At 45.6% G+C, this 25,767-nt stretch overlaps 1 protein-coding gene across 1 annotated transcript in view; it reads right to left on the bottom strand.

The window, feature by feature from the left end:
* Positions 1 to 25,767, bottom strand: part of nt5dc1 (5'-nucleotidase domain containing 1) — a 796,921-nt gene that overhangs the window by 89,145 nt on the left and 682,009 nt on the right. Inside the window, exon 9 of the mRNA XM_070885335.1 lies at positions 9,790 to 9,908. Coding sequence (XP_070741436.1) covers positions 9,790 to 9,908 — 119 coding nt within the window. The remainder of the gene's footprint in view (positions 1 to 9,789; positions 9,909 to 25,767) is intronic.

The raw sequence follows: 25,767 nt of genomic DNA, 5'->3' as shown, positions 1-25,767 counted from the left end.
ATGTGCAAAGTTAAAGCACATGGGATTGGGGGTAGTGTGCTGATGTGGATTGAGAACTGGTTGTCAGACAGGAAGCAAAGAGTAGGAGTAAACGGGTACTTTTCAGAATGGCAGGCAGTGACTAGTGGAGTGCCGCAAGGTTCTGTGCTGGGGCCCCAGCTGTTTACATTGTACATTAATGATTTAGACGAGGGGATTAAATGCAGTATCTCCAAATTTGCAGATGATACTAAGTTGGGTGGCAGTGTGAGCTGCGAGGAGGATGCTATTAGGCTGCAGAGTGACTTGGATAGGTTAGGTGAGTGGGCAAATGCATGGCAGATGAAGTATAATGTGGATAAATGTGAGGTTATCCACTTTGGTGGTAAAAACAGAGAGACAGACTATTATCTGAATGGTGACAGATTAGGAAAAGGGAAGGTGCAACGAGACCTGGGTGTCATGGTACATCAGTCATTGAAGGTTGGCATGCAGGTACAGCAGGCGGTTAAGAAAGCAAATGGCATGTTGGCCTTCATAGCGAGGGGATTTGAATACAGGGGCAGGGAGGTGTTGCTACAGTTGTACAGGGCCTTGGTGAGGCCACACCTGGAGTATTGTGTACAGTTTTGGTCTCCTAACTTGAGGAAGGACATTCTTGCTATTGAGGGAGTGCAGCGAAGGTTCACCAGACTGATTCCCGGGATGGCGGGACTGACCTATCAAGAAAGATTGGATCAACTGGGCTTGTATTCACTGGAGTTCAGAAGAATGAGAGGGGATCTCATAGAAACGTTTAAAATTCTGACGGGTTTAGACAGGTTAGATGCAGAAAGAATGTTCCCAATGTTGGGGAAGTCCAGAACCAGGGGTCACAGTCTGAGGATAAGGGGTAAGCCATTTAGGACCGAGATGAGGAGAAACTTCTTCACCCAGAGAGTGGTGAACCTGTGGAATTCTCTACCACAGAAAGTAGTTGAGGCCAATTCACTAAATATATTCAAAAGGGAGTTAGATGAAGTCCTTACTACTCGGGGGATCAAGGGTTATGGCGAGAAAGCAGGAAGGGGGTACTGAAGTTTCATGTTCAGCCATGAACTCATTGAATGGCGGTGCAGGCTAGAAGGGCTGAATGGCCTACTCCTGCACCTATTTTCTATGTTTCTATGTTTCTATGAAGATCGGTCCATGGTGGATCAAAGCAATTTCGAGCTCAGAGAAAGGAGGCAGGTGTTAAAGGACACGGGGTGCACACATTTTCGACAAAATGTTCACCTATAATGGTAAATGTAAAATTGAATAGCTTACCCGTAGCCATGGAACTGGATATTGGCGCTCGCCAATCCATCATGAGTAAAAAGATGTTTGCGAGACTGTGGTGCAACAAGGCACTCAGACCAGCCCTGAGCCCCATCCACACGAAACTGAGAATGTACACCAAAGAGCTTATCACTGTCCTGGGCAGTGCCATGGTCAAGGTCACCTACAAGGGCACGGTGCATGAACTGCCACTCCGGATTGTCCCGGGCGATGGCCCCACACTGCTTGGAAGGAACTGGCTGGGCAAAATCCGCTGGAACTGGGATGACATCCGAGCGTTATCACATGTCGATGAGGCCTCATGTACCCAGGTTCTTAACAAATTTCCTTCCCTTTTTGAGCCAGGCATTGAAAACTTTTCCGGGGCGAAGGTGCGGATCCATTTGGTCCCAGAGGCACGACCCATTCACCACAAGGCGCGAGCGGTACCTCACATGATGAGGGAGAGAGTGGAAATCGAGCTGGAAAGGCTGCAAAGCGAGGGCATCATCTTCCCAGTGGAATTTAGCGAGTGGATCAGCCCAATTGTTCCAGTACTCAAAAGTGATGGCACGGTCAGGATTTGCGGCGATTATAAAGTAACTATTAATAATTTCTCGCTACAGGACCAATACCCGCTATCTAAGGCAGACGACCTATTTGCGACGGTGACAGGAGGCAAGACGTTCACCAAGCTCGACCTGACTTCGGCCTACATGACGCAGGTGCTGGAGGAGTCTTCGAAGGGCCTCACCTGCATTAACACGCACAAGGGACTGTTCATCTACAACAGATACCCTTTTGGAATTCGGTCGGCAGCAGCGATCTTCCAGAGAAACATGGAGAGCCTACTCAAGTCGGTACCACGCACGGTGGTTTTTCAGGACGACATATTGGTCACGGGTCGGGACACCGTCGAGCACCTACAAAACCTGGAGGAGGTCCTCCAGCGACTGGATCGCGTAGGGCTGCGGCTGAAGAGGTCGAAATGCGTCTTCATGGCAACAGAAGTGGGGTTTTTGGGGAGAAAGATCACGGCAGACGGCATTCGGCCCACAGACAGAGGCTATCAGGAACGCGCCCAGGCCACAGAACGTCACGGAGCTGCGGTCGTTCCTGGGTCTCCTCAACTATTTTGGTAACTTCCTACCGGGGTTAAGTACCCTCTTAGAGCCCCGACATGTGTTATTGCGTAAAGGTGAGAAGTGAGTATGGGAAAAAAAACAAGTAATTGCTTTTGAGAAAGCCAGAAACATTTTATGCTCCAACAAGCTGCTTGTATTGTATAACCCGTGTAGAAAACTTGTGCTAGCATGTGATGCATCATCGTACGGAGTCGGGTGTGTACTACAACAAGCTAACGTTGCGGGGAAGTTGCAACCTGTCGCCTGTGCCTCCCGGAGCTTGTCTAAGGCCGAGAGGGCCTACAGCATGATTGAGAAAGAGACATTAGCATGTGTGTTCGGGGTAAAGAAAATGCATCAGTACATGTTTGGCCTCATATTTGAGCTGGAAGCCGATCACAAGCCCCTCATATCCCTGTTCGCGAGAGCCCGCATACAAAGGTGGGCACTCGCGCTATCAGCGTATAACTATATCATCCGCCACAGGCCAGGCACTGAAAACTGTGTGGATGCTCTCAGTTGACTACCATTGCCCACCATGTGGGTGGAAATGATGCAGCCTGCAAACTTGTTGATGGTCATGGAAGCGTTTGAAAATGATAAATCACCTATCACGGCCTGCCAGATTAGGACTTGGACCAGCCAAGATCCTCTGCTGTCCCGAGTAAAAAAACTGTGTACTGCATGGAAGCTGGGCCAGCATCCCCATTGAAATGCAAAAGCTAATCAAGCCGTTCCAGTGGCGAAAGGATGAGCTGTCCATTCAGGCAGACTGCATGTTGTGGGGTAACCGCGTAGTGCTACCCAAAAAGGGCAGGGAGACGTTCATCTCGGATCTTCACAGCACACACCCGGGTATAGTAATGATGAAAGTGATAGCCAGATCCCACGTGTGGTGGCCTGGTATCGACTCTGACTTAGAGTCCTGTGTATGGCAATGCAGCGTGTGTGCTCAGTTGAGCAACGCGCCCAGAGAGGCACCACTAAGTTTGTGGTCCTGGCCCTCCAGACCATGGTCAAGGATCCATGTCGACTATGCGGGCCTGTTTCTCGGTAAAATGTTCCTGGTGGTGGTGGATGCTGTCATGTTTGTAACCTTCACATAACTGTACCCTTTATGTAACAACACTGTACACTGTATACACCTGAGTAATGCACACCTTGACCACAGGGGGTGAACTTGTGGGAGACACTCCTCCCCTGGTCATCCAGGTATATAAAGGGAGGTCCCACGCAGGGTCAACACTTCTTGGTCCTGGGAATAAAGGTTCAGGTCACGTAGTGACCTTGTCTGCAGTACATGCCTCGTGTCATTCTATAGTAAGGTGTAAGGACACTACAGATGCTTTTTCAAAATGGATTGAATGTGAAATAATGTCGGGAAGCACCGCCACCGCCACCATTGAAAGCCTGAGGGCATTGTTTGCCACCCACGGCCTGCCTGACATACTGGTCAGTGACAACGGATCACGTTTCACCAGTGCCGAATTTAAAATATTCATGACCCGCAATGGGATCAAACATGTCACCTCGGCCCCGTTTAAACCAGCCTCCAATGGGCAGGCAGAGCGGGCAGTACAAACCATCAAACAGAGCCTTAACCGAGTCACAGAAGGCTCACTCCAAACCCACCTGTCCCGAGTACTGCTCAGCTACCACACAAGACCCCACTCGCTCACAGGGGTGCCCCCGGCTGAGCTACTCATGAAAAGGACGCTTAAAACTAGACTCTCGCTGGTTCACCCCAACTTGCATCAGGTAGAGAGCAGGCGGCAGCAACAAAATGTAAACGATGGTCGTGCCACTGTGTCACGGGAAATTGATCTGAATGACCCTGTGTATGTGCTAAACTATGGACATGGTCCCAAGTGGATCGCGGCACGGTAATAGCTGAAGAAGGGAATAGGGTGTTTGTAGTCAAACTAGACAATGGACAAATTTGCAGAAAGCAGCTGGACCAAACGAGGCTGCGGTTCACAGACTGCCCTGAACAACCCACAGCAGACACCACCTTTTTCGAGCCCACAACACACACCCAAAGGATCAACGACACCACGCCTGACCAGGAAATCGAACCCATCACGCCCAACAGCCCAGGCTCATCTAGCAGCCCTGCAGGGCCAACAATACGCCAGCCCAGCGAGGGCACAGCCAACACACCAGAACAGACATTTGTACCTAGGCGGTCCACCAGGGAAAGAAAGGCTCCCGACTACCTCACCTTGTAAATAGTTTTCACTTTGACTTTGGGAGGGGGGGGGGGGGGGGGAGTGATGTTGTGTATCTGTAAAGCATGCACTCTCATGTTCCACCACCAGGAAGCGCGTCCCCTGAAGTCCCAAGAGATCTCAGCATCCCTTGGGAGCACTGTATATAAGACAGCCCCTAAGGAGGGCTTATATACAGTGGAGTGTCTTAATAAAGACTGAGGTCACTGTTACTTTAACCTCCCTGCGTGCAGTCTCATGTGTGTTAGGAACACAATAATGACAATGAAGTTGATTCTGCCACATTTCCCAATACTTGGAATTAAGGTTTAGCAAGCTCTGCCTGACTGACAAGCTGCCTATTAGTTAAATGTGAAACTACAGTGGCTGAGTGGGATGTTGATGAATAGTTGTATGAAACTGGTACTTGTATGAATTGTTTGATTGTGCTGAATCTGTATTTTGAGTGGATTTAAGTAGATTGTACAAGCTGGGGGCAGTCGAGTTGCAGGAGGCCAGAAAGGTTTAGAAGACAACTGAGCCAGTGGAGTTTGGCCATGTGCTAGGCCAGTTCGGGAGAAGGAGTTTAGATACAACAATGCATGGTTTGACAGTTGGTACAGAAAGAGGATTTCAGATTTATAAAGCACTGGGAAAAAGCATGGAAAATCATTATCGATGGGATGGGATACATTAAGCTGACTTGCACAAGTGTCCTTGCAGAGAGGATAAATAGTGCAGGAGGAAGAGGCAAATCTTAAAATGCACGAGGGGTTTAGAATAAGTATAGTGAAAAGACAAAGCAATCTAAAGTGGTTAGCTTGGAGCGAAGGAGAATATGGAGCGATCTACCTTAGAGCTGATCGGAGAGAGATTAAGGAGATGGACAGTGAAGAAAAGAATAAGGAAAAAAAGAGAACAGGGTAATGAAGTGTATGAATGCGCCAGGGTTGCAGTGTTTATATTTGAATAGGCAAAGCATTAGAAAGAAAGTCAGAGAACTAGAGGCACTGGTAAGAATAGAGGGCCAAATTTTCAGGAGAGATAGAAAAGTGAAAAAAGGAGGAGCAGTGGCCTTACCAATTAAAGACCCATGGGTTGAAAACCCTGGCCCGGCTAAGCTAATGCAAATGTGGTTGAGTAGGTGCCAATGCTCTCACCAGAGTACCCAGGGTCAGGGATACACTTGTATGGAAGTGGCGTCACTGCCACTATGGGTGTATCTTGGGCATTTGCCGGAGGAAAGGCGGGGTCGGGAAATGTGGCACTAAAAAACTGCTCAATGAACAGCTGGTGCCATCAGCCAGGAAGAAATTTTTAAATATGCCCCTTTTAAGGGGGCTGAAGATAAAAAATGTCCAAGTCAATGGGAATCAGAGAGATCAGGGCCAAGGAAATTCCACGTGTGTGGATTCCTTCTCCTGACCCCGTCCCCTATAATATCATTGGCCTTGTTTGAGGCAGATGGGAGGTTCAGCCCCAAACAGGCCCCAACACAAACTCACGTCCTAGGCTGGGACATGGTGTATCTGGGTCCTAAACATTGTCCCTGTGATCAAGGTGCAATCCCCAACTGATTTAGGTTGGGAGTATTGCTGGCTCTGCTGAAATTCAGGGGCCTAATTTCACCCATAGAAAGGAAAGTTATTAAATAATAGTGGTGCTCAGTCACAGTCTGTCTGGGTTGAGTTAAAAAAAATAAGAGTTGTGTTAACATTTTGGAAGTACATTATAAACCACTTCAAATAATTGGAAAGAAATTGAGGATAAGATTTTTGGCAATTTAGAGTTATAATTATGCGGGACGTAGCAGCGCTGGATCTAGCTCTGGGTAATGAAGCAGAGTAAATGCCTTTAAAGTAGAAGAATATTTAGGAAATAGTGAATAAAACTTTAATAGGCTCACATTGAAAACAAATAAAGCAAATGAGGTACAATCATAGACTAGATGTGTGCAATAGAAGGGAATCTAGCCCAGATTAATTGGAAAGATGGCCGTTCAAACAGTGGGTCTTGACAACATCCTGGCTGTAGTGAAGATGACCTGTGTATCACTGCTAGCTGCTCCTTTAGCCAAGTTGTTCTACTCAAAAAAACAGGACAAATCTAACCCAGCCAATTACTCCCCTTTCAGCCTCCTCCCAATCATCAGTAAAGTGATGGAAGGAGCCATCATGAAGTCACACCTACTCATGAACCTGCTCACCGATGCTCAGTTCAGGTTCAGCCAGAACTACTTGGCTCCAGACCTCCTCATAGTTTTGATCCAGACAAGAACACAAAAGCCGAATGTCAGAGGAGAGGTGAGCATAGCTGCCCTTGACATCTTTTCTTCTTCTTAGGCGGTTCCTCATATCGAGGATGACTTGCTCCTAAACCAAAAAGGGATGAGTTCACAGGTGTTTCAATGAAGGACCTAATATTCCAGGTCCCGAATTACATATTGAAGGGTGGAAGATGCCTGTGCATGTATTTTTGTAACATTTGGTGGCCGTTGCACACCAGGCACCACATGGGCTTGATAGAGCTAGGTCTTGGTCCAGTGGCAAAGATTAATCAAGACGACTGGAGACCAGCCAAGCAGCGAGTTCACACTGGGGAGAGGCCATTCACCTGCTTTGAGTGTGGGAAGGGATTCACTCGGTCATCCACCCTGTTGAAACACCAGCGAGTTCACAAGTGACTGCAGGGGTTAGAATCTGCTGTTATTCAGGCTGTTAATAACATCCAGTCTGGGGGGGCAGGGGCGGGGGGTTGGACGTGGTTATGATTGCAGGAGTTCAGAGTGGTAGTGACCCACATTATTCTTGTAGAGCCCAGAGATTGCACTCTGCTCTTGCTGTGCTCCACAAATATAACTGAAAAACCTTATTGGGACTCTTCTTCGTGCCCACCAGGTTTTACTGAGCAGAGCATCCATGGCACATTAGGCCATTTAAAATTGCATCAAGGTCCTTTGGATGTCCTTGGACCCCAATTTATGTGGATTCTTAAAGCTTCTACTGATTCAGGTAAGTGCCTTAGCTGCCCATGAAAACTCTAGAGGCAATATGGTGATGGGTGGGAATCAAGCAAGAATGGCAATCTCTAATTTAACTACACTACCAGGTAGAGGGAGTTAGAGTCCCTTTTCAATGGCACCACCATTGCTGAGTCTACCACCATTAACGGCCTGCGACCACCATTAGTGACCAGAAGCTGAACTGGACCAGCCATGTGAATACCGTAGCTACAAGAACAGACAGAGCCTAGTACTTAGAGATGAGTGGCTCATCTCCTGCCCCTTTAAAGCCTCCCCACCATCTACAAGGCTTTAGTCTGGAGTGTGATGGAATTATCACCACTTACCTGGATGGACACAGCCACAACACTCTACACCATTCAGGACAGAACAGTTCACTGGTGTTTCTGCCACTGGACTCAATATCCACCACTCCTTCACCAGAGCACTGTGGTTGCAGTATGTCACAATCTGCAGGATTCACTGCAGCAACTCACCAAGGTTACTGTGACAGCACCTCCCTCCCCTGCGACTTCTACCACCAAGAAGAGCAAGAGCAGCAATGTTGTGGGCACAGCATCATCTCCAAGTTACCTTTCAAGTCATACACAATCCTGGAATTCCCTACCTAACACCACTGAAAGAAAAACATCACCACAAGGACTGCAGCAGTTTAGAACCCACTTTCTCAGGGCAACTAGGATTGGGCAATTATAGCTGAAGAACAAACATTAGCACTCAGTATACGCTGCACTGTCAATGTACCAGCTGACTCATTATGCACTGTTACTGTACTGTGTGACTTATACTGTGATGATAGAGACTTTTGGCTGCAACACAAACTTTTCTGGCTGCAAATTGAAGTTTACTGAGCTAATACACCTTTTTAAATATTGAAAGCAAGTCAGAACTCAGTCTGAGCAGGGCCATACCAAAACCTTATCCACTAAAATTATCTACTTCAATTTGAAGTAAACCAAGAGGTTTAGCGTTGCTTTACCTATGTTAATGGTATTGATTGTACAAAACTTGGATAAGTATTCAAAGAACTGATAATATTCTGAATCTTTAGTGATAGTGCAGCTAAGAATAAATCACTCACGATCAAGAGCCACTTGTATGTGTTTCTCTTCCCCCTCTAGTTACCTTGTCAACTACCCAGCTAACAAATAAATATTTTGCTGAGATTGGAGTAACCCACCCAACTCATTGGAGCATCCTAATCTCAGATTAGATTTAGAATGGATCGAGGGATCGGAACCAGCCTTGGAATCCCCAGCTGATTTAGCAATAATTTGTGCTTTCAGTCTTCACCCTAATAAAATTTGCCTTTGTGTAGAAGGTTTGCATATTTTAAATATACGGTAAAGATTCCAATTGCTGGACAAGTCTTTTAGAACACTTGCCATCACTGTTTTGAGTGCCCCAGGCACTATTTAATAGGTGAGACCCATGGTAAAGGAGGCAGTGTATATTTTCCCAACAGGTAGTGTTTAATCTGCTAATATCAATTCTCCTTGTGGATCGTGTTGAGTATTCTGGGGAGGAAATGCAATTCGCGATTGTGTGGAACTGATTCTGTAACTACTGAAAAAAAACATTTTCTCTGATCTCATGGGTTATTCGAGTTGGTTTGAAGTTAATAGTCACCAAAAGCAAAACCTCAACAAACCTCTATTTCTCTTGCTATAACCTGGTTTTAATTATTTTTAATCCTATACTCCCTGACCATGATAAAAGATCACAACCCCATTCTGGATCTTGAATAACCCATGAGCAACATCACAGGAGATCAGCTAGCAATAAAAATACATTTTAAATCGCTTCACACACCTTTCTTTTGCAGTTGCTATGAGCAGCCCTGAAGAAGGAACACTCATTTATAACAAAACAAGTTGAATAGACAGAAAATAAAAATGGATTCATGTATTTGCAGACAGACAATGATAATTGTAAATCTTATCAAGACAATATCCAGATTTTCCACAGTTCTGATCTATTTTTAGTGAAATTTTATTATGTCAAATAGTCATCTTGCTTTTGTACTTACACCTTTATGAGTTTTATCTCCTGTGAGGAAAATCTTGGAAAGGTTAAGAAGTATCGAGGAGTAAAAAAGGCTGCAGTGAATATTTTACTTTTATTAGTCTAACTTATATACTATAAACACTCAGCGTACCTTTGGCTCTGGTTTTCCTGTTATCTTTTTCAGTAGTTCATTAAGATGGCTCCAGTTCCCTTGTGAATACCAGCCAGGCTGCTCTAACGAGGGAAGTGACTCCCTTTCTTCATCATTGACTGCGAATAAATTAGAAGAGTTCATCAAAAAGATTTTACATTTCTCTCATTTATTTGAATAATAAATATCTATGTTGGGAAAATATTAGCACCATTTAGATGATCTAGCTGCTTTTCTTTTTAACATTCTGCTCCATTCACTGTACACACAATTCCCACTGTCGAGATGTAGCTCCCTTACAACCAGGGATTCTGACCTCCAGCGCTATATTCAACTTGTTTAACAGATGTAACCGATGGGATGAGTTGGGTTACTTTAAATTTTCCTACCTTTGAGACCTGGGCACTCTTAGAAAACTGCAACCCATTGACTAACAGGCAGTGGCAAATGGGAACGAGTTCCAGCTTAAAGTGTTGAACGTATAGGCCCTGGAATTATACTGTGAATACAAATGCTTTTAACTGAAATTTTGCTTCTTGCTGTTTTAGTGGGGCCATTTACGCATTCGAAACAAATGGGACAACAACTCTGCTAGATGAAGGAATATTGGACAAATGCATTAAGTGTTTGGACACCAGTTCCCCTCTGTGTCATTACAGGTAAAACTGTCCATCAGAAACCTATCTGTCTGCGCTAGATACTCTCAGGGATTCAGCACCACCATTCTTTCCTGCATGTGGGAACCACCAGGAGTTTACCTTTAATAGAAACATAGAAAATAGGTGCAGGAGTAGGCCATTCTGCCCTTCAGGCCTGCACCACCATTCAATAAGATCATGGCTGATCATTGCCTCAGTATCCCTTTCCTGCTTTCTCTCCATACCCCTTGATCCCCTTAGCCGTAAGGGCCACATCTAACTCCCTCTTGAATATATCCAATGAACTGGCATCAACAACTCTCTGCGGTAGGGAATTCCACAGGTTAACAACTCTCTGAGTGAAGAAGTTTCTCCTCATCTCAGTCCTAAATGGCCTATCCCTTATCCTAAGACTGTGTCCCCTGGTTCTGGACTTCCCCAACATTGGGAACATTCTACCCGCATCTAACCTGTCTCGTCCCATCAGAATCTTATATGTTTCTATGAGATCCCCTCTCATTCTTCTAAACTCCAATGTATAAAGGCCCAGTTGATCCAGTCTCTCCTCATATGTCAGTCCTGCCATCCCAGGAATCAGTCTGTTGAACCTTCGCTGCACTCCCTCATTAGCAAGAACGTCCTTCCTCAGATTAGGAGACCAAAACTGAATACAATATTCCAGGTGAGGCCTCACCAAGGCCCTGTACAACTGCAGTAAGACCTCCCTGCTCCTATACTCAAATCACCTAGCTATGAATTGCAACATACTATTTGCCTTCTTCACCGCCTGCTGTACCTGTATGCCAACTTTCAATGACTGATGAACCATGACACCCAGGTCTCTTGTCCAACAGCTAGTCACATGATACAATTCTTACTTGGCCTTGTCTCACCAAAATATTAATCAGTCTGCCTTTCGCAGCAATTGAAGAAGTGCACATGGAGGCTCCTGTAAGATTACAGTATCTTGTTCACACAGGGGGTTTTCCTTGTTATGGCTCTTGGTTATACTATCATATCTCAGGGCTGGTTATCCATCCGTCCGAGTCCTCACCCACACGACTCCTGCAGGGAGTTAATAACTGGTACGATGAGTCTGACTGTCCCAGTCACAACTATATGCGCTTCAATTTCAAAAACTGGAACGCTACCCGTGAGGCAACATTGCACAAACTGGCTCATCTGGCTTGAACACAAATTCTTCAACAATCCTGCTGAGAGAATGTATAGCCCTTGGAGAGCAAGATTTAATTTAAAATAATCATTTTAATATTAATCATACTAAGATCCTTGTGAATTATATTTAGTGGTTAAACAACATTCATTACTACGATAGATTAACGATCCTTGACTTCGAAATATTGGACCAAATATTGCAGTCGGAGGTTTCCCGCGGGCGGATGCCTCTGACCACAAACCGCTCCCCCCTCCCCCCACCCCTGAAAATATCTGGTGGTCCCACAACAATGTAGACTTTGGGTCCCAGGCCCAGCTGTGCAGCCTAGCGCAGAGGTCCACACATCCCCATGGGCGTATGCGTTTCCTGTGATCACGTGGGTCTGGACCACCAATGAAAATGTAGTATTCTCATTGATAATAATGGGAGCTCCAAGCTCCCAATACTATGAATGGCAATAACCCTAAAAACAAAGAAAACACAAACATTAATAAAAAAAACTTTACACTTTTTTTAAATGAATAAAAATTGAATTAAATCAAATGTTTCAGAGAAAAATGTATTTTTTTGAAATGTAATTTTTTTTTTTAAGTGTTAAAAATAAACTTACCTTCATAGACAGGATTTAAATATATTTTAAAAATCTTTTAAAAGCTTTACGCCCGCTTTTACCAGGTGTAAGAGTTTTAAAGACATGAGCAAATAGCCCAAATCTCTGCCCGTGAAGGTCCTTTTCTTTTGACAGATCACAAGTGCCGGGTTTAGGTGCATGCGCTTCGTGCGCCTAAGCCCGGAAGTCACGGGGTCTCTTTGGGCACATGTGCACATCGTCGCACCCGGAGAGGCCACAATTTACGGCCCACTATCTTGTTACCAGTTTACCAATGCAGAATGATAAAATGTGTTCTAACTGAAAATATGTTTTTATTTCAGCTTTTCTCTCCCTTGTGAAAATATATTAGTTAATAATAAATCTACGCTAATAAAGGCATATCATGAATTCCTCAGGTCAGCCACACAACTCTAAGAAATTGTGCCAAAATACTCAAATCATTATTTGCACAACGCGAATCAAACAGCGATATTAAAAAATCCTTCCCATTTAATGTCATAAAACTGCTATTGCTCAACAACCATGTATGGAAATTTTAAGGACTACTTTATACAAAGCTTAACTTGGAAAGAATGTAATATGGATCAGTCTTTGGTGAACCTTGGCACAGTTAACTCTAATAACTGCTGTCATCCTGGCACTAAACATACCCTTCTCTTTACCTGTGAGTTTCACATTACGACAAAAGCAATATGCTGCTCTGGCACAACAGCTGAGCTGGCTTTTGATGTATTGGACTAGCTTTCAGGCAACTGGCACACATCCATGTTATGACATGAGGTCACTGTACGACGATCCACTTGGGCAGCTGCACAATAGGATTTTGAGATTTGATGTTAGCAACAGTGTAGATGATCCAGACTCCAGCACTGCATCTGCAAATGTCACAACAGAGGAGAGTGGGCACCAAGGTTCTCTGATGCAGCACTGGAGGCCTTGGTGCAGGAAGTGGAGAGGAGGAGAGAGGTCCTATTTCCATAGGGGCACAGGGCGATCTCGCACCCAAATCTCACAGCTTGCACACACTATCAGCTATTCAACCATGATATGTACATCAGCCAAACACATTGCACCACACTCACTGACACACTTCCCTTTCTCTTGCAGAACAAGATTACTCACAATCAGAGCTAGCACTGGCTACTCGAAGAGGCACAGGCACGCCCACATAATCTCACATCGCTGGAGACGACAGTGCTGGCAGGGCAATTGCTGAGCCCGTGGCCAGTGGTGGATCTGAAGTTATCCAACATGATGGTATACTCATACATAATCCTGCTTCTCACATCCCGCTTCCTCCTCATCCCACTATTTCTTCTGAATTACAAGCTGCAGAGGGTGTAAGCATGCACCTACTGCCTTCCCCCGCTCTCATCACTACAACCTTACCCTTGTGGCTTTCTCCTTTCAGATAGCTAGGAACTGCCATATGGCCAGGCACCATTGGTGAAGCTGGGAGAAAATGATCATGAAGACACAAGCCAGAAGTTTCTCAAAGTAGGCAAGTTGGGGCCTCCGAGATGGGTGGGAAACCTTGGAGGCCGAATTTCCCACAGGCCCCGCCAAATTTAATGGCAGGGCCTGATTTGAATGTGAGGCCTCAGATTCCTGCCCGCAGCCAGGCAGATTGAGAGGCTGGCTGGCTGCGGGCGGGTAGGCCTCAGGTGTGAGGGGTCAGTCCGGGGCCGGTATGGTCGGGGATCGGCATGGGCAGGGACCTGTGAGGGGCAGGGGCGCGGTTAGCTGGAGGATCAGAAGGGGGTTGGGGATTGGGAGGGGGTTTGCCGAAGGATCTGCGGGTTGGGGGGGGGGGGGAAGGGATGAAAGGATTGGGGCCGGCCACCGGAGGATTGTGGCCAGCCTCAGCATCATCAGTGGGGTCGGGGGGTGGTGGGGGGCAGGGAGGCCTCATGATGGAGATCGGATGCCTCATGGTGGCGTCTCCGATCGCGGGGGGTGAGTATGGTCGGGACTCTGGATCCAGGTCGGTATAAAGCCACTTATCTCCTGGATCCAGCAGTCCCCACCTCGGTTTAACTGTTGGGTTTCCCGAATTGTGTGAAACCCATCCACGGGCAGTTGAATTCAAAATGGAGGTGAAAAAAGAGGCTGCCTCATTAAAATATTTAAATAAAGGTACCGACCCTGGGAGAGGGTTGGTTCCCCACCCCTGCCCCCTCTGTCAAAACAGGAAGTGGGCGGGTTCCAGGCAGCGAATCCCAATTTAACTGCCCTCACGTTCCAAAACCACCCATTTTCCTCGGGAAATTCTGGCTACGATGTCACTCGATTTCACACTCTCAGCCACCAGCTCAGATACTGATACTCAACATACTTTAGAGGACAGGTTCCACATGGGATCTGCACATGATGAGACACCGGACATGAGTGGCCTGCAGGGGGAAAGGGTAGAGCAGGTGCCAGCTCCCTGGAGGATGAGGCCGCACATGAATTCTGTTGCAGAGGACTCAGATGAGGACTTCGATGGGGCGGCCTACAGAAGAAAACTGATGGGTATGCACACTGAAATGCTTAGTGCATTGGCAGACCTGCCAGAAAGTCTCGAGTGTAATGTCTAGGAGCATGGAGGAGTTCTGTACCAACCTTGTACAGGGCTTTGCACAGAGTTTGGAGCCCACTTTTTCCAACATGGAATTGATGGGCAACTCCATCAGTGCACTTGTGAACCCAACCTCGCTGCAGGGTCTAATGGCCGATGGCTCAGCTTCCATTCAGCACAGGCAGAAGCGACCCAACGTCTGAGTGCTGCAGTGGAAGCTCAGAATTCTGTCATGCAAGCTTATACTGCTGCCATCCTGCATTTATCAGTGTGGAAAGGGGCTTGCAGGGTCTCACAACAGTCCAGCAATCTGCCCTTCAACAATTACTAGGATTGCTGAGGCGCATCCCGGGGGACTGGCAGTGGCTCAGTGAACCACAAACCTGCTATCCTATCTCAGGATGACAGCATTCCTCCTCCCACCACTGCCACTCCTGCCCTTGCTGTTGCCTGTCAGTCAGCCAGACTAGACTGCTGCCACCCATGTCGAGTTGGTGCAGTCTACAGCCAGGCCTCCTAGGCCCACAGTTGCTCGAGGTCATCCTGCAAGGCCATCTGCAGTCTCCTCAACTGAAAGTCAGCAGCCTTCCACCAGCCATGCTGCAGTCACTGGGGTAGCACTTCGTAGAAGCACTATGGCAGGCGAAGGCACACGGAAGACAGACACTAAGGGAAGGGACAAGGGTGACTTTTCTATGTAATATTTGATGGATTGTTGTATAAAGTTGGTTTTAAATGTTTTTGTTTTGTGGTGGCTTCCATTTCAGCATTGTGTACTGGAGGACGTTGTTATGGTCCGTATCAGAGGGATGCTCAGTTGTGGGACTATTGATGAATGTTGAATTGGGTTTGCGTTCACTGGAACCGCAGTCAGATGAGTCGATCATGGTCAGCCCGGGCAGAAAGGGACTGTCTGGGTTGCCTCCTCCCTTCCGCTTCCTCCTCCTCCTCTTTCACTTCTTCCACCTCCTCAGCTGGTCACCGTATGCTTGGTGGCAAGCACTGTGTTCTCATGATGGCGAGGTTGTGCAACAGATCACAACGAATCTTGAGACACTCTCTGGTGAGTACTGGAGGGCTCCTTCAGAGTGGTCCAGGCTGCGTAACCGTTGCTTCAGCACCCCAATGGTCTGCTCTATAATGTTTTGTGTGGCAGCATGGCTCTCATTATATACATGCTGGCCACGTGTGGTTGGGTTGCAGAGTGGAGTCACGAGCCAGGTGGTCAAAGGATTGCACTTCGCCCAGCAGCCAGTCTCTGGTTTGACATGGTGGCTCAACGATTGAGGGAACAGTAGACTGGCACAAAATAAAAGCATCATGACTGCTGCCAGGATACTGGGCATTCACCATCAACCCAGACAGCAGACCTTTCTGCCCGGGCGCACACCAACTGCACAATCAGCGAGCGGAAACCTTTGTGGTTGTGGCACATCTCAGCATTTAGATGTGGTGCCCGCAAAGCCACGGGCATGCAGTCAATGGCATCCTGCACCATGGGGAAGCCTGCTATCCTGGCAAAGCCACATGCATGCTCTGCCTGCTTCTCTCTGTTTAGAGAGAAGACAATGAAGTCACCTCTCCTGGCCTAAAGAGCATCTGCCACCTCTCTGCCACCAGCAGAGGACGGCAAACTGTGAGATGTTACATATGTTGCCTCCTCCAGCCGAGGTGGATCCTGGCAAAGTTCAAGACCATGGTCACCTTCACAAGCTTTGGAGCGCTGTCCTTGCCCTGGTGTGAGTCTGCGCGTCTGGTTGCAAGAGGTGGCAGAGTTCTGTGAGCATCTCCTTCGTAAAGCGCAGATCCCTTACATACTGCCCCTGGTTCAGTTGAAGTAAAGGATTGCTCTCGGAAAATCTGAGGTGGGTAAGGCCTCCTGCTGAGAGCCCTTCTCCCCTTCCTCACCAATTATTAGATCCATCGTTGACGTCAAATCAGCTTTGCACGCTGACTGACGTCACGATCTGAGCACTCTGCATACATCCGGCGCATGCTCCTAATGGCTGCTCTCACCAGAAGTGTGCACGCACGGTGTGGACGCCATTTTTGGCACAAAACGACACCCGTAGTGCTGAAAAATTGGAAGCTACAGAGCCGAATTTTTCGCCCTTAATTTCTTTGTTTAATTCAAGACTTTTATATACAAATTCAACCTGTGGAAAACATTAAAAAAATCAACCAGCCAAAGATTTTGCAGTATATTTCATAAGGCAATTAGTACTAAAACTAGATGGAAAAAATTGTCATTCACGAGTAAATGTCTACATTCTTTATGCTGACTATGTGAGGTTCAGTTGAAGGTCAAGCATACCATAAATATTGGCAATGGGGAGAGGCCAAAAAAAGCAGATGCTAACAGCTGTTTAACATCTCAGTTTCTGACAGGCAGAATACATGTGCTATGATATCGACAATGCGATTTGCCAGACCATTATCATGGCTAATCTTTGTGATGTCCTTCAGAGTACTGGGAATTGTGAAGTTTTCAAGAATGCTAAATGAGTAAAACTGAAGATTAAAGCCAATACACACATTCACAGCTAGACATAATTTGTTTGCACAACTTCAGTATATGAGTTAATAGGGCATTCAGTGCTCTTGTACTTCCAGCTGGGAGCTACGCTTGAAGGCAGTGAGGGTTGGGGAATGAGGGCTACAATGTTGTAGCAATATCTATGACTGTGCTCCTGCCAAATGCAGCATGCCCTCAGGGAGTGCTGAATCTACTCGAATATGCCAAATATGGACCAAACATGTAGCTTTAGAATCATAAATGTTACACGGCAGAGAAACATTTTTTCAAGTCAAGTATCCTTGTCCTCAACGTTTCTTTTCCTTCTCTAATTTTATGTTGGATCTAAATATATTGTGGTTATTCTTCCTAAATGCTCCTCTACATTTTGGTTGCCACATACTCCGTTTCACTATCCAGAAGCAAGTCCAAGCAATGCTTCCTTCCTGTTGGAGTTGCAAGATATTGACTGAAGAAACTGGCTTGAACACACTCCCCTCTTTCAATGCAGACATTTTCCCCAACCCAGACTATTTTTGGATCATTAAATCTCCGACAATTATTATTCTATTGTGATGCAATGTGCCTAATTTGTCTGCGAATTTTGCGCTCAATTTCCTTTTCACTATTCGGTTGAATTTTGAAGCCGATTAACTATTTCTACCTGTATTTTTGAGAGTTAGAAAAGGATACTGTTAATGGCTTACACTGGTCAAGATAGATATTCTAATTTCTAATATGTGATATTTGGGGGGAAGCGGGGGGGTGGGGGGAAGAGAGAGATATGAAGAGAGGTGAAGATTCTGTCCTCTTGCTAATTTGATTTTTTTTTAAAGATTAGTTGAAGTTTTAAAAGAGAACAAGGTCTTGTTAAAGGAAACAGAAAGGAAGGGAAGGAGAGAAACTGTTTGCAGGTGAAGGAATCTCCAGATTGTCAAAATTTATCCCTGGGGAACAAGTGGGAGTGGGGAGGAATACATGGTGGATTAAGGGTGAGGTAAATAACACCTATTATTGCTTCCTATTGTAATAAGTTCCACCTGTCTGTATTAAATATCATCTGCCATTATTTGCCCCACTCACATATCTTGGGCCCGAAATTGGTGAAAGCTAAGTTCCACCCAAATCATCATCCTAAGTACTGTCCAAAGGACTGCTAAGATCCTGACGGTACTTTGGGCAGAGGTTTCATGAAAAAAATCTGGGAAGACTGCCCGGTGGCAAAAATGGGCCTTGCACGTCAATTCTGAGCGGCAGCTCCCATTCTCAGTGGCAAATGCAATCCTCGGCAAAGTACCGCCGAGGATTGAGTCAGGCCCAGGGAGGGGGGAACTAATAAAATAAAACATTTTCAAAACATAAAAAACCCCCCACCAGAAATTCTTCAGGGAACCCCATCCACCTAAATCCCAGCAAAAAAAATTAAGAAAAAAAGTGGACTAACCTTTTTTTGGAGGTCTTCATCCTTACCATTGAGATAAGACCTGCCTCCACGCGGCAGTATTTTCCTCTGCTGGGGCAGGGGACCGCCCGGACCAAACTGGCAACGCAGCGGGCGGGAGGACTCTTGTGGGTGTTGCACGCCGGCGCATGCCAGCGGACGGTACCCAGAGGTTCTCGCTCCCTGCCGGCAGGAAGACTCCACCAAACTCGCTCGGAGGGGAGAGCGCCCAGAAACCAGGGAGACCTCCGAGAAAACTCGGCGGCAGCAGATGGTAAGTCCACCAATTTCGGCCCCCTTGTTTAGTTCATTTTGTAATTTCTGATTCCATTTTGATGTCACCTGGAAATTTGACCCAAGTTGAACCGAGTTTATGAATGCAACTTATTGATGTAAATTAGAAACAGCGGTGATCCCAATACCTGGGTTGCCACTTCCTCAAAAAGTTCAGAGAGGTTAGTCAGGCAGCATCTTCCTCATTTAACACCATGTTGACTGCTGTTTACCAGATTGATGTTGAGATAATCCTCACGTTTACCCCTGATAATTCATTCAATTATTTTACATGGGATTGAAGTAAGGCTAATGGATCTATGGCTGCCTATGTCTGTTTTATCAACCTCTTCGAAGATGGGCACTGCAGTAGATGGTTTTAAATTTGACATCATCATGCTGATCGTCAGTGCCTCGCAAATCTCTTTGCTAGTATCTCTAAACAGTTTGAGATAGATAACATCAATGCTTTGGGATTTATTTGGTTTGAAGTCCCGTCAGGTTATCTAGAACCTCCCTGCTCCTGTACTCAAATCCCCTAGCCAACATACCATTTGCCTTCTTCACCGCCTGCTATACCTGCATGCCAACTTTCAATGACTGATGTACCATGACACCCAGGTCTCGTTGCACCTCCCCTTTTCCTAATCTGCCGCCATTCAGATAATATTCTGCCTTCGTGTTTTTGCCACCAAAGTGGATAACCTCATATTTATCGACATTATACTGCATCTGCCATGCATTTGCCCACTCACCTAACCTGTCCAAGTCACCCTGCAGTCTCTTAGCGTCCGCGCACAGCTCACACCGCCACCCAGCTTAGTGTCATCTGCAAACTTGGAGATATTACACTCAATTCCTTCATCTAAATCATTAATGTATGTTGTAAATAGCTGGGGTCCCAGCACTGAGCCCTGCGGCACCCCACTAGTCACTGTCTGCCATTCTGAAAAGGACCCATTTATCCCGACTCTCTGCTTCCTGTCTGCCAACCAGTTCTCTATCCACGTCAGTATATTACCTCCAATACCATGCGCTTTGATTTTGGACACCAATCTCTTGTGTGGGACCTTGTCAAAAGCATTTTGAAACTCCAAATACACCATATCCACTGGTTCTCTCTTGTCCACTCTACTCGTTACATCCTCAAAAAATTCTAGAAGATTTTTCAAGCATGATTTCCCTTTCATAAATCCATGCTGACTTGGACCAATCCTGTCACTGCTTTCCAAATGCGCTGCTATTTCATCTTTAATAATTCATTCCAACATTTTCCCCACTACTGATGTCAGGCTAACCGGTCTATAATTACCCGTTTACTCATTCCCTCCTTTTTTAAAAAGTGGTGTTACATTAGCTACCCTCCAGACCATAGGAACTGATCCAGAGTCGATAGACTGTTGGAAAATGATCACCAATGCATCCATTATTTCTGAGGCCATTTCCTTAACTCTGGGATGCAGACTATCAGGCCCCGGAGATTTATCGGCCTTCAATCCCATCAATTTCCCGAACACAATTTCCCACCAAATAAGGATTTCCTTCAGTTCCTCCTTCTCACTAGACCCTCGGTCCCCTAGTATTTCCGGAAGGTTATTTGTGTCTTCCTTCGTGAAGACAGAATCAAAGTATTTGTTCAAATTGTCTGCCATTTCTTTGTTCCCCATTATAAATTCACCTGAATCTGACTGCAATGGACCTACGTTTGTCTTCACTCATTTTTTTCTCTTCACATATCTCTAGAAGCTTTTGCAGTCAGTTTTTATGCTGTCAGCAAGCTTCCTCTCATACTCTATTTCCCCCCTCCTAATTCAACCCTTTGTCCTCCTCTGCTGAGTTCTAAATTTCTCCCAGTCCTCAGGTTTCCTGCTTTTTCTGACCAATTTATATGCCTCTTCCTTGGATTTAACACTATCCTTAATTTCCCTTGTTAGCCATGGTTGAGCCACCTTCCCCATTTTATTTTTACTCCAGACAGGGATGTACAATTGCTGAAGTTCATCCATGTGGTCTTTAAATGTTTGCCATTGCCTATCCACCGGCAACTCTTCAAGTATCATTCACCAGTCTATTCTAGCCAATTCACGTCTCATACCATTGAAGTTACCTTTCCTTAAGTTTAAGTCCCTAGTCTCTGAATTAACTGTATCACTTTCCATCTTAATAAAGAATTCTACCATATTATGGTCACTCTTCCCCAAGGGGCCTCTCACAAGATTGCTCATTAGTCCTTTCTCATTACATATCACCCTGTCTAGGATGGCCCTCTAGTTGGTTCTTCGACATATTGGTCTAGAAAACCATCTCTAATACACTCCAGGAAATCCTCCTCTGCCTTATTGCTACCAGTTTGGTTAGCCCAATCTATATGTAGATTAAAGTCGCCCATGATAACTGCTGTACCTTTATTGCATGCATCCCTAATTTCTTGTTTGATGCTGTACCCAACCTCGCTACTATTGTTTGGTGGTCTGTACACAACTCCCACTCGCGTTTTCTGCCCTTTGGTATTCCGCAGTTCCACCTATACAGATTTCACATCATTCAAGCTAATGTCCTTCCTTACTATTGTGTTAATTTCCTCTTTAACCAGCATCGCTACCCCACCTCCTTTTCCTTTCTGTCTATCCTTCCTGAATGTTGAATACCCCTGGATGTTGAGTTCCCAGCCTTGGTCACCCTGGAGCCATGTCTCTGTAATCCCAATTATATCATATTCGTTAATTGCTGCCTGCGCAGTTAATTCTTTCACCTTATTACGAATATTCCTCGCATTGAGGCACAGAGCCTTCAGGCTTGTCTTTTTAACACACTTTGCCCCTTTAGAATTTTGCTGTAATGTGGCCCTTTTTGATTTTTGCCTTGGGTTTCTCTGCCCTCCACTTTTACTTTTCTTCTTTCTATCTTTTGCTTCTGCCCCCATTCTACTTCCCTCTGTGTCCCTGCATAGATTCCGATCCCCCTGCCATATTAGTTTAACTCCTCCCCAACAGCACTAGCAAACACTCCCCCTAGGACATTGGTTCCAGTCCTTCCCAGGTGCAGACAGTCCGGTTTGTACTGGTCCCACCTCCCCCAGAACCGATTCCAATGTCCTAGGAATTTGAATCCCTCTCTGCTGCACCATTCCTGAAGCCATGTATTCATCTGAGCTATCCTGCAATTCATACTCTGACTAGCACGTGGCACTGGTAGCCATCCTGAGATTACTACCTTTGAGATCCTACTTTTTAATTTAACTCCTCGCTCCCTAAATTCAGCTTGTAGGACCTCATCCCGTTTTTTACCTGTATCGTTGGTACCTAAATGCACCACGACAACTGGCTGTTCACCTTCCCCCTCCAAAATGTCCTGCAGCTGCTCCGAGACATTCTTGACCCTTGCACCAGGGAGGCAACATACCATCCTGGAGTCTCGATTGCGGGCGCAGAAACGTCTATCTATTCCCCTTACAATAGAATCCCCTAACACTATAGCTCTCCCACTCTTTTTCCTGCCCTCCTGTGCAGCAGAGCCACCCACGGTGCCATGAACTTGGCTGCTGCTGCCCTCCCCTGATGAGTCATCCCCTCCAATAGTACCCAAAACGGTGTATCTGTTTTGCAAGGGGATGACTGCAGGGGACCCCTTGCACTACCTTCCTTCCACTGCTTTTCCTGCTGGTCACCCATCCCCTACCTTTACCTGCGGTTTGACCAACTCACTAAACGTGCTATTCACGGCATCCTCAGCATCGCAGATGCTCCAGAGTGAATCTACCCGCAGCTCCAGTGCCGCAATATGGTCTGTCAGGAGCTGCAGCAGGATACGCTTCCCGCACATGTAGTCGTCAGGGACACTGGAAGCGTCCCTGAGTTCCCACAAAGCAAGGAGGAGCATGGCATGTGTCCGAGCTCTCCTGCCATGACTTAACCCCGAGATTAACTTAATTTGGCAACAACAATGATAAAGGTTACCTACTGATAAAGGAAAAGAAAAAGAAAAACTATTCACCAATCACCAGCCAATCACTTACCCCCTTGGATGTGACATCACCATTCGATTTCTTTCTACTTTTTTTTTTCCTTCTCTCCCTGCATCTGCATCAGCTGACCTCTTCGACGAACTCCCGCCGCTCCAATTGATGGGCCTTTTATAGGCCTCCCTCCGACCTCCCGCGCCTCCTCGATGAACTCCCGTCGCTCCGACTGATGAATCTGCAGATACTATCTGGCCCCACTACCAACCAGGGCAGTCCATTCTTCACCTTCTAAATAAAGTACTGAAATGTAAACTGTTTTCATTTTCCCTCTTTGAGTTTTAAGACCATGCCCTCTTGTTATACAATCTGTGACTATCTTATCTTTGCCCTTTACAATCTTGCATAGATCCATGCAATCACAACCAAGCTTTCTCTTCTCCAGTGCAAATATTTCCAGTTTCTCCTCATAATTCAGGTGCCTCATCAGGACTGGAGGAGGTTCCAGAGACAGCGAAGTGTAAGACTACAAATAGATGTAAACATGAGGATGAGATTTTAAAATTTGAGGCTATGGGGGGCTGGGAACCAATGTAGGTCAGTCAGGGCAGGGGTATAGTCGTCCATAGGTAAAATGATTCATCCATGGCTAACTAAAGAAGTTAAGGATAGTATTAGATTAAAATAGGCTTATAATGTTGCAGAAAATAGCAGTAAGCCTGAGGATTGGGACAGCTTTAGAAACCAACAAAGGATGACCAAAAAATTGATAAAAAGGGAGAAAATAGAATATGCGAGTAAGCATGTAAAAAGGAAGAGAGTAGAAAAAGTAAGCATCGGTCCCTTAGGGATCGATATAGCAGAAATAATAATGGAGAATAAGGAAATGGCTGGGACTTAAACAGATATTTTATGTCTAACTTCACAGAAGACGACACAAAAAGCAAACCAAAAATAGTGGGGAACCAAGGGGCTAATAAGAAGAGGAACTTAAAGTAATTAAGATCAATAGAGAAAAAGTACTCGAGAAACTAATGGGACTAAAAGCCGACAAATCCCTTGGACCTGATGACCTACATGCTAGGGTTCTAAAAGAGATGGCAACAGAGATAGTGGATGCATTGGTTGTGATCTTCCAAAATTCTCTCAATTCTAGAACAGTCCCAGCATATTGAAAGGTAGCAAATGTAACCCAGCTATTCAAAAAAGGAAGGAGAGAGAAAACAGGGAACTACAGGGCCAGTTAGCCTGACATCAGTCGTAGGGAAAATGCTGAAATCCATTATTAAAGAAGTGGTAACAGGGTACTTAGAAAATCATAATACAGGTTGAACCTCTCTTATCCGGGACTCCTTTATCCGGCACCACCCCTCGGTATGTCCACCAATTTCTGGCCCAGAGAGTTCGCGGTGTATATTGGCCTTTATTGCAAGGGGGTTGGAGTACAAGAGCAAGTAAGTCTTGCTACAATTAAACAGGACTATGGTAAGACCACACCTGGAGTATTGTGCACAGCTTTGGTTTCCTTATGTGAGGAAAGATATACTTGCCACAGAGGCGTTGCAACAAAGGTTCACTAGATTGATCCCCAATATGAGAAAGTTATCCTATGAGGAGAGATTGAGGATTAGACTTACACTCTCTAGACATTAGAAGAATGAGAGGTGTATCTCATTGAAACATACAGGATTCTGAGGAGGATTGACAGGGTAGATGCTGAGAGGTTGTTTCCCCTGGTTGGAGAGTCTAGAACTCGAGGGTATAGTCTCAGGATAGGGGGTCGGTTAATTAAGACTGAGATGAGGAGGAATTTCTTCACTCAGAGGCTTGTTTATCTTTGGAATTCTCTACCCCAAAGGGTGGTGGGTACTGAATCATTGAGTATATTCAAGGCTGAGATCGCTAGATTTTTGGACTCTAGACGAATCAAGGGATATGGCTATCAGGCAGGAAAGTGGAGTTGAGGTCGATGATCAGCCATGATCTTATTAACTGGCGGAGCAGGCTCGAGGGGCCGTGTGGCCTACTCCTGCTCCTATTTCTTATGTTCTTATATTTTTAATGGGTGAGCGGGACTTGGCGCAGAACAGCAAATGGGCAGCAGAGTTTTGGATAAGCTGAAGTTTGTGGATCGATTGACATAAAGCAGTCTTTGACCCACTGACTTCTGTGCGTAAATTCCTGATATCTGCACCTGGGTAGCAAAACTCTGTGCCTGCAATGTGAAGTCATAAATTTTACTCTTAAGTCTCTTGTTGCATTTACACTGGGAAAAAACATAATTTCTGCCTCCAAAGACTATACAAGAGAACTACTCAATGAGGATAAAACTGGACCAATAATATTCAAAGTAGATTTTGATCATAAGATACACAGAAATCAGCCTAGATTTTTTACTTATCCATCTCAATAAAGATTGCAGCAACACCCCAACTTTCTAAATTCTTGATCAGGAGCCACAGCTAAGCTTAAGTTTGTCACTTTTTGTTATGTACAATGGAAACCATGAGTGAAAATAGTGATTTACATTTCATTAAACACCTCAGATTCTTTGAATAGTACCCCTTATAATAAACTATGGTACAATGCACTGGAGAGGCAGTTACATGAACAGAAGACAGATTTCTGAGAATTGTAAGAAACCAGATTGCCAACTCGCCATGTAGATGGCAAGGAATTTTACATCTGAGCAGCAGCTGGGAAACAAAAGAGTTAAAGATTTAAAACAGACGCTCTTTGTGTCTGCGTTTCATTTTCAAGACCTTTAAGCTATGTCAACTTGGCGCCGTTGAATTCTAACACA

This window comes from Pristiophorus japonicus, chromosome 7 (genome assembly GCF_044704955.1).
Source record: "Pristiophorus japonicus isolate sPriJap1 chromosome 7, sPriJap1.hap1, whole genome shotgun sequence".
Classification (NCBI taxonomy): domain Eukaryota; kingdom Metazoa; phylum Chordata; class Chondrichthyes; family Pristiophoridae; genus Pristiophorus; species Pristiophorus japonicus.
This window is presented reverse-complemented; position numbering and strand designations above follow the sequence as displayed.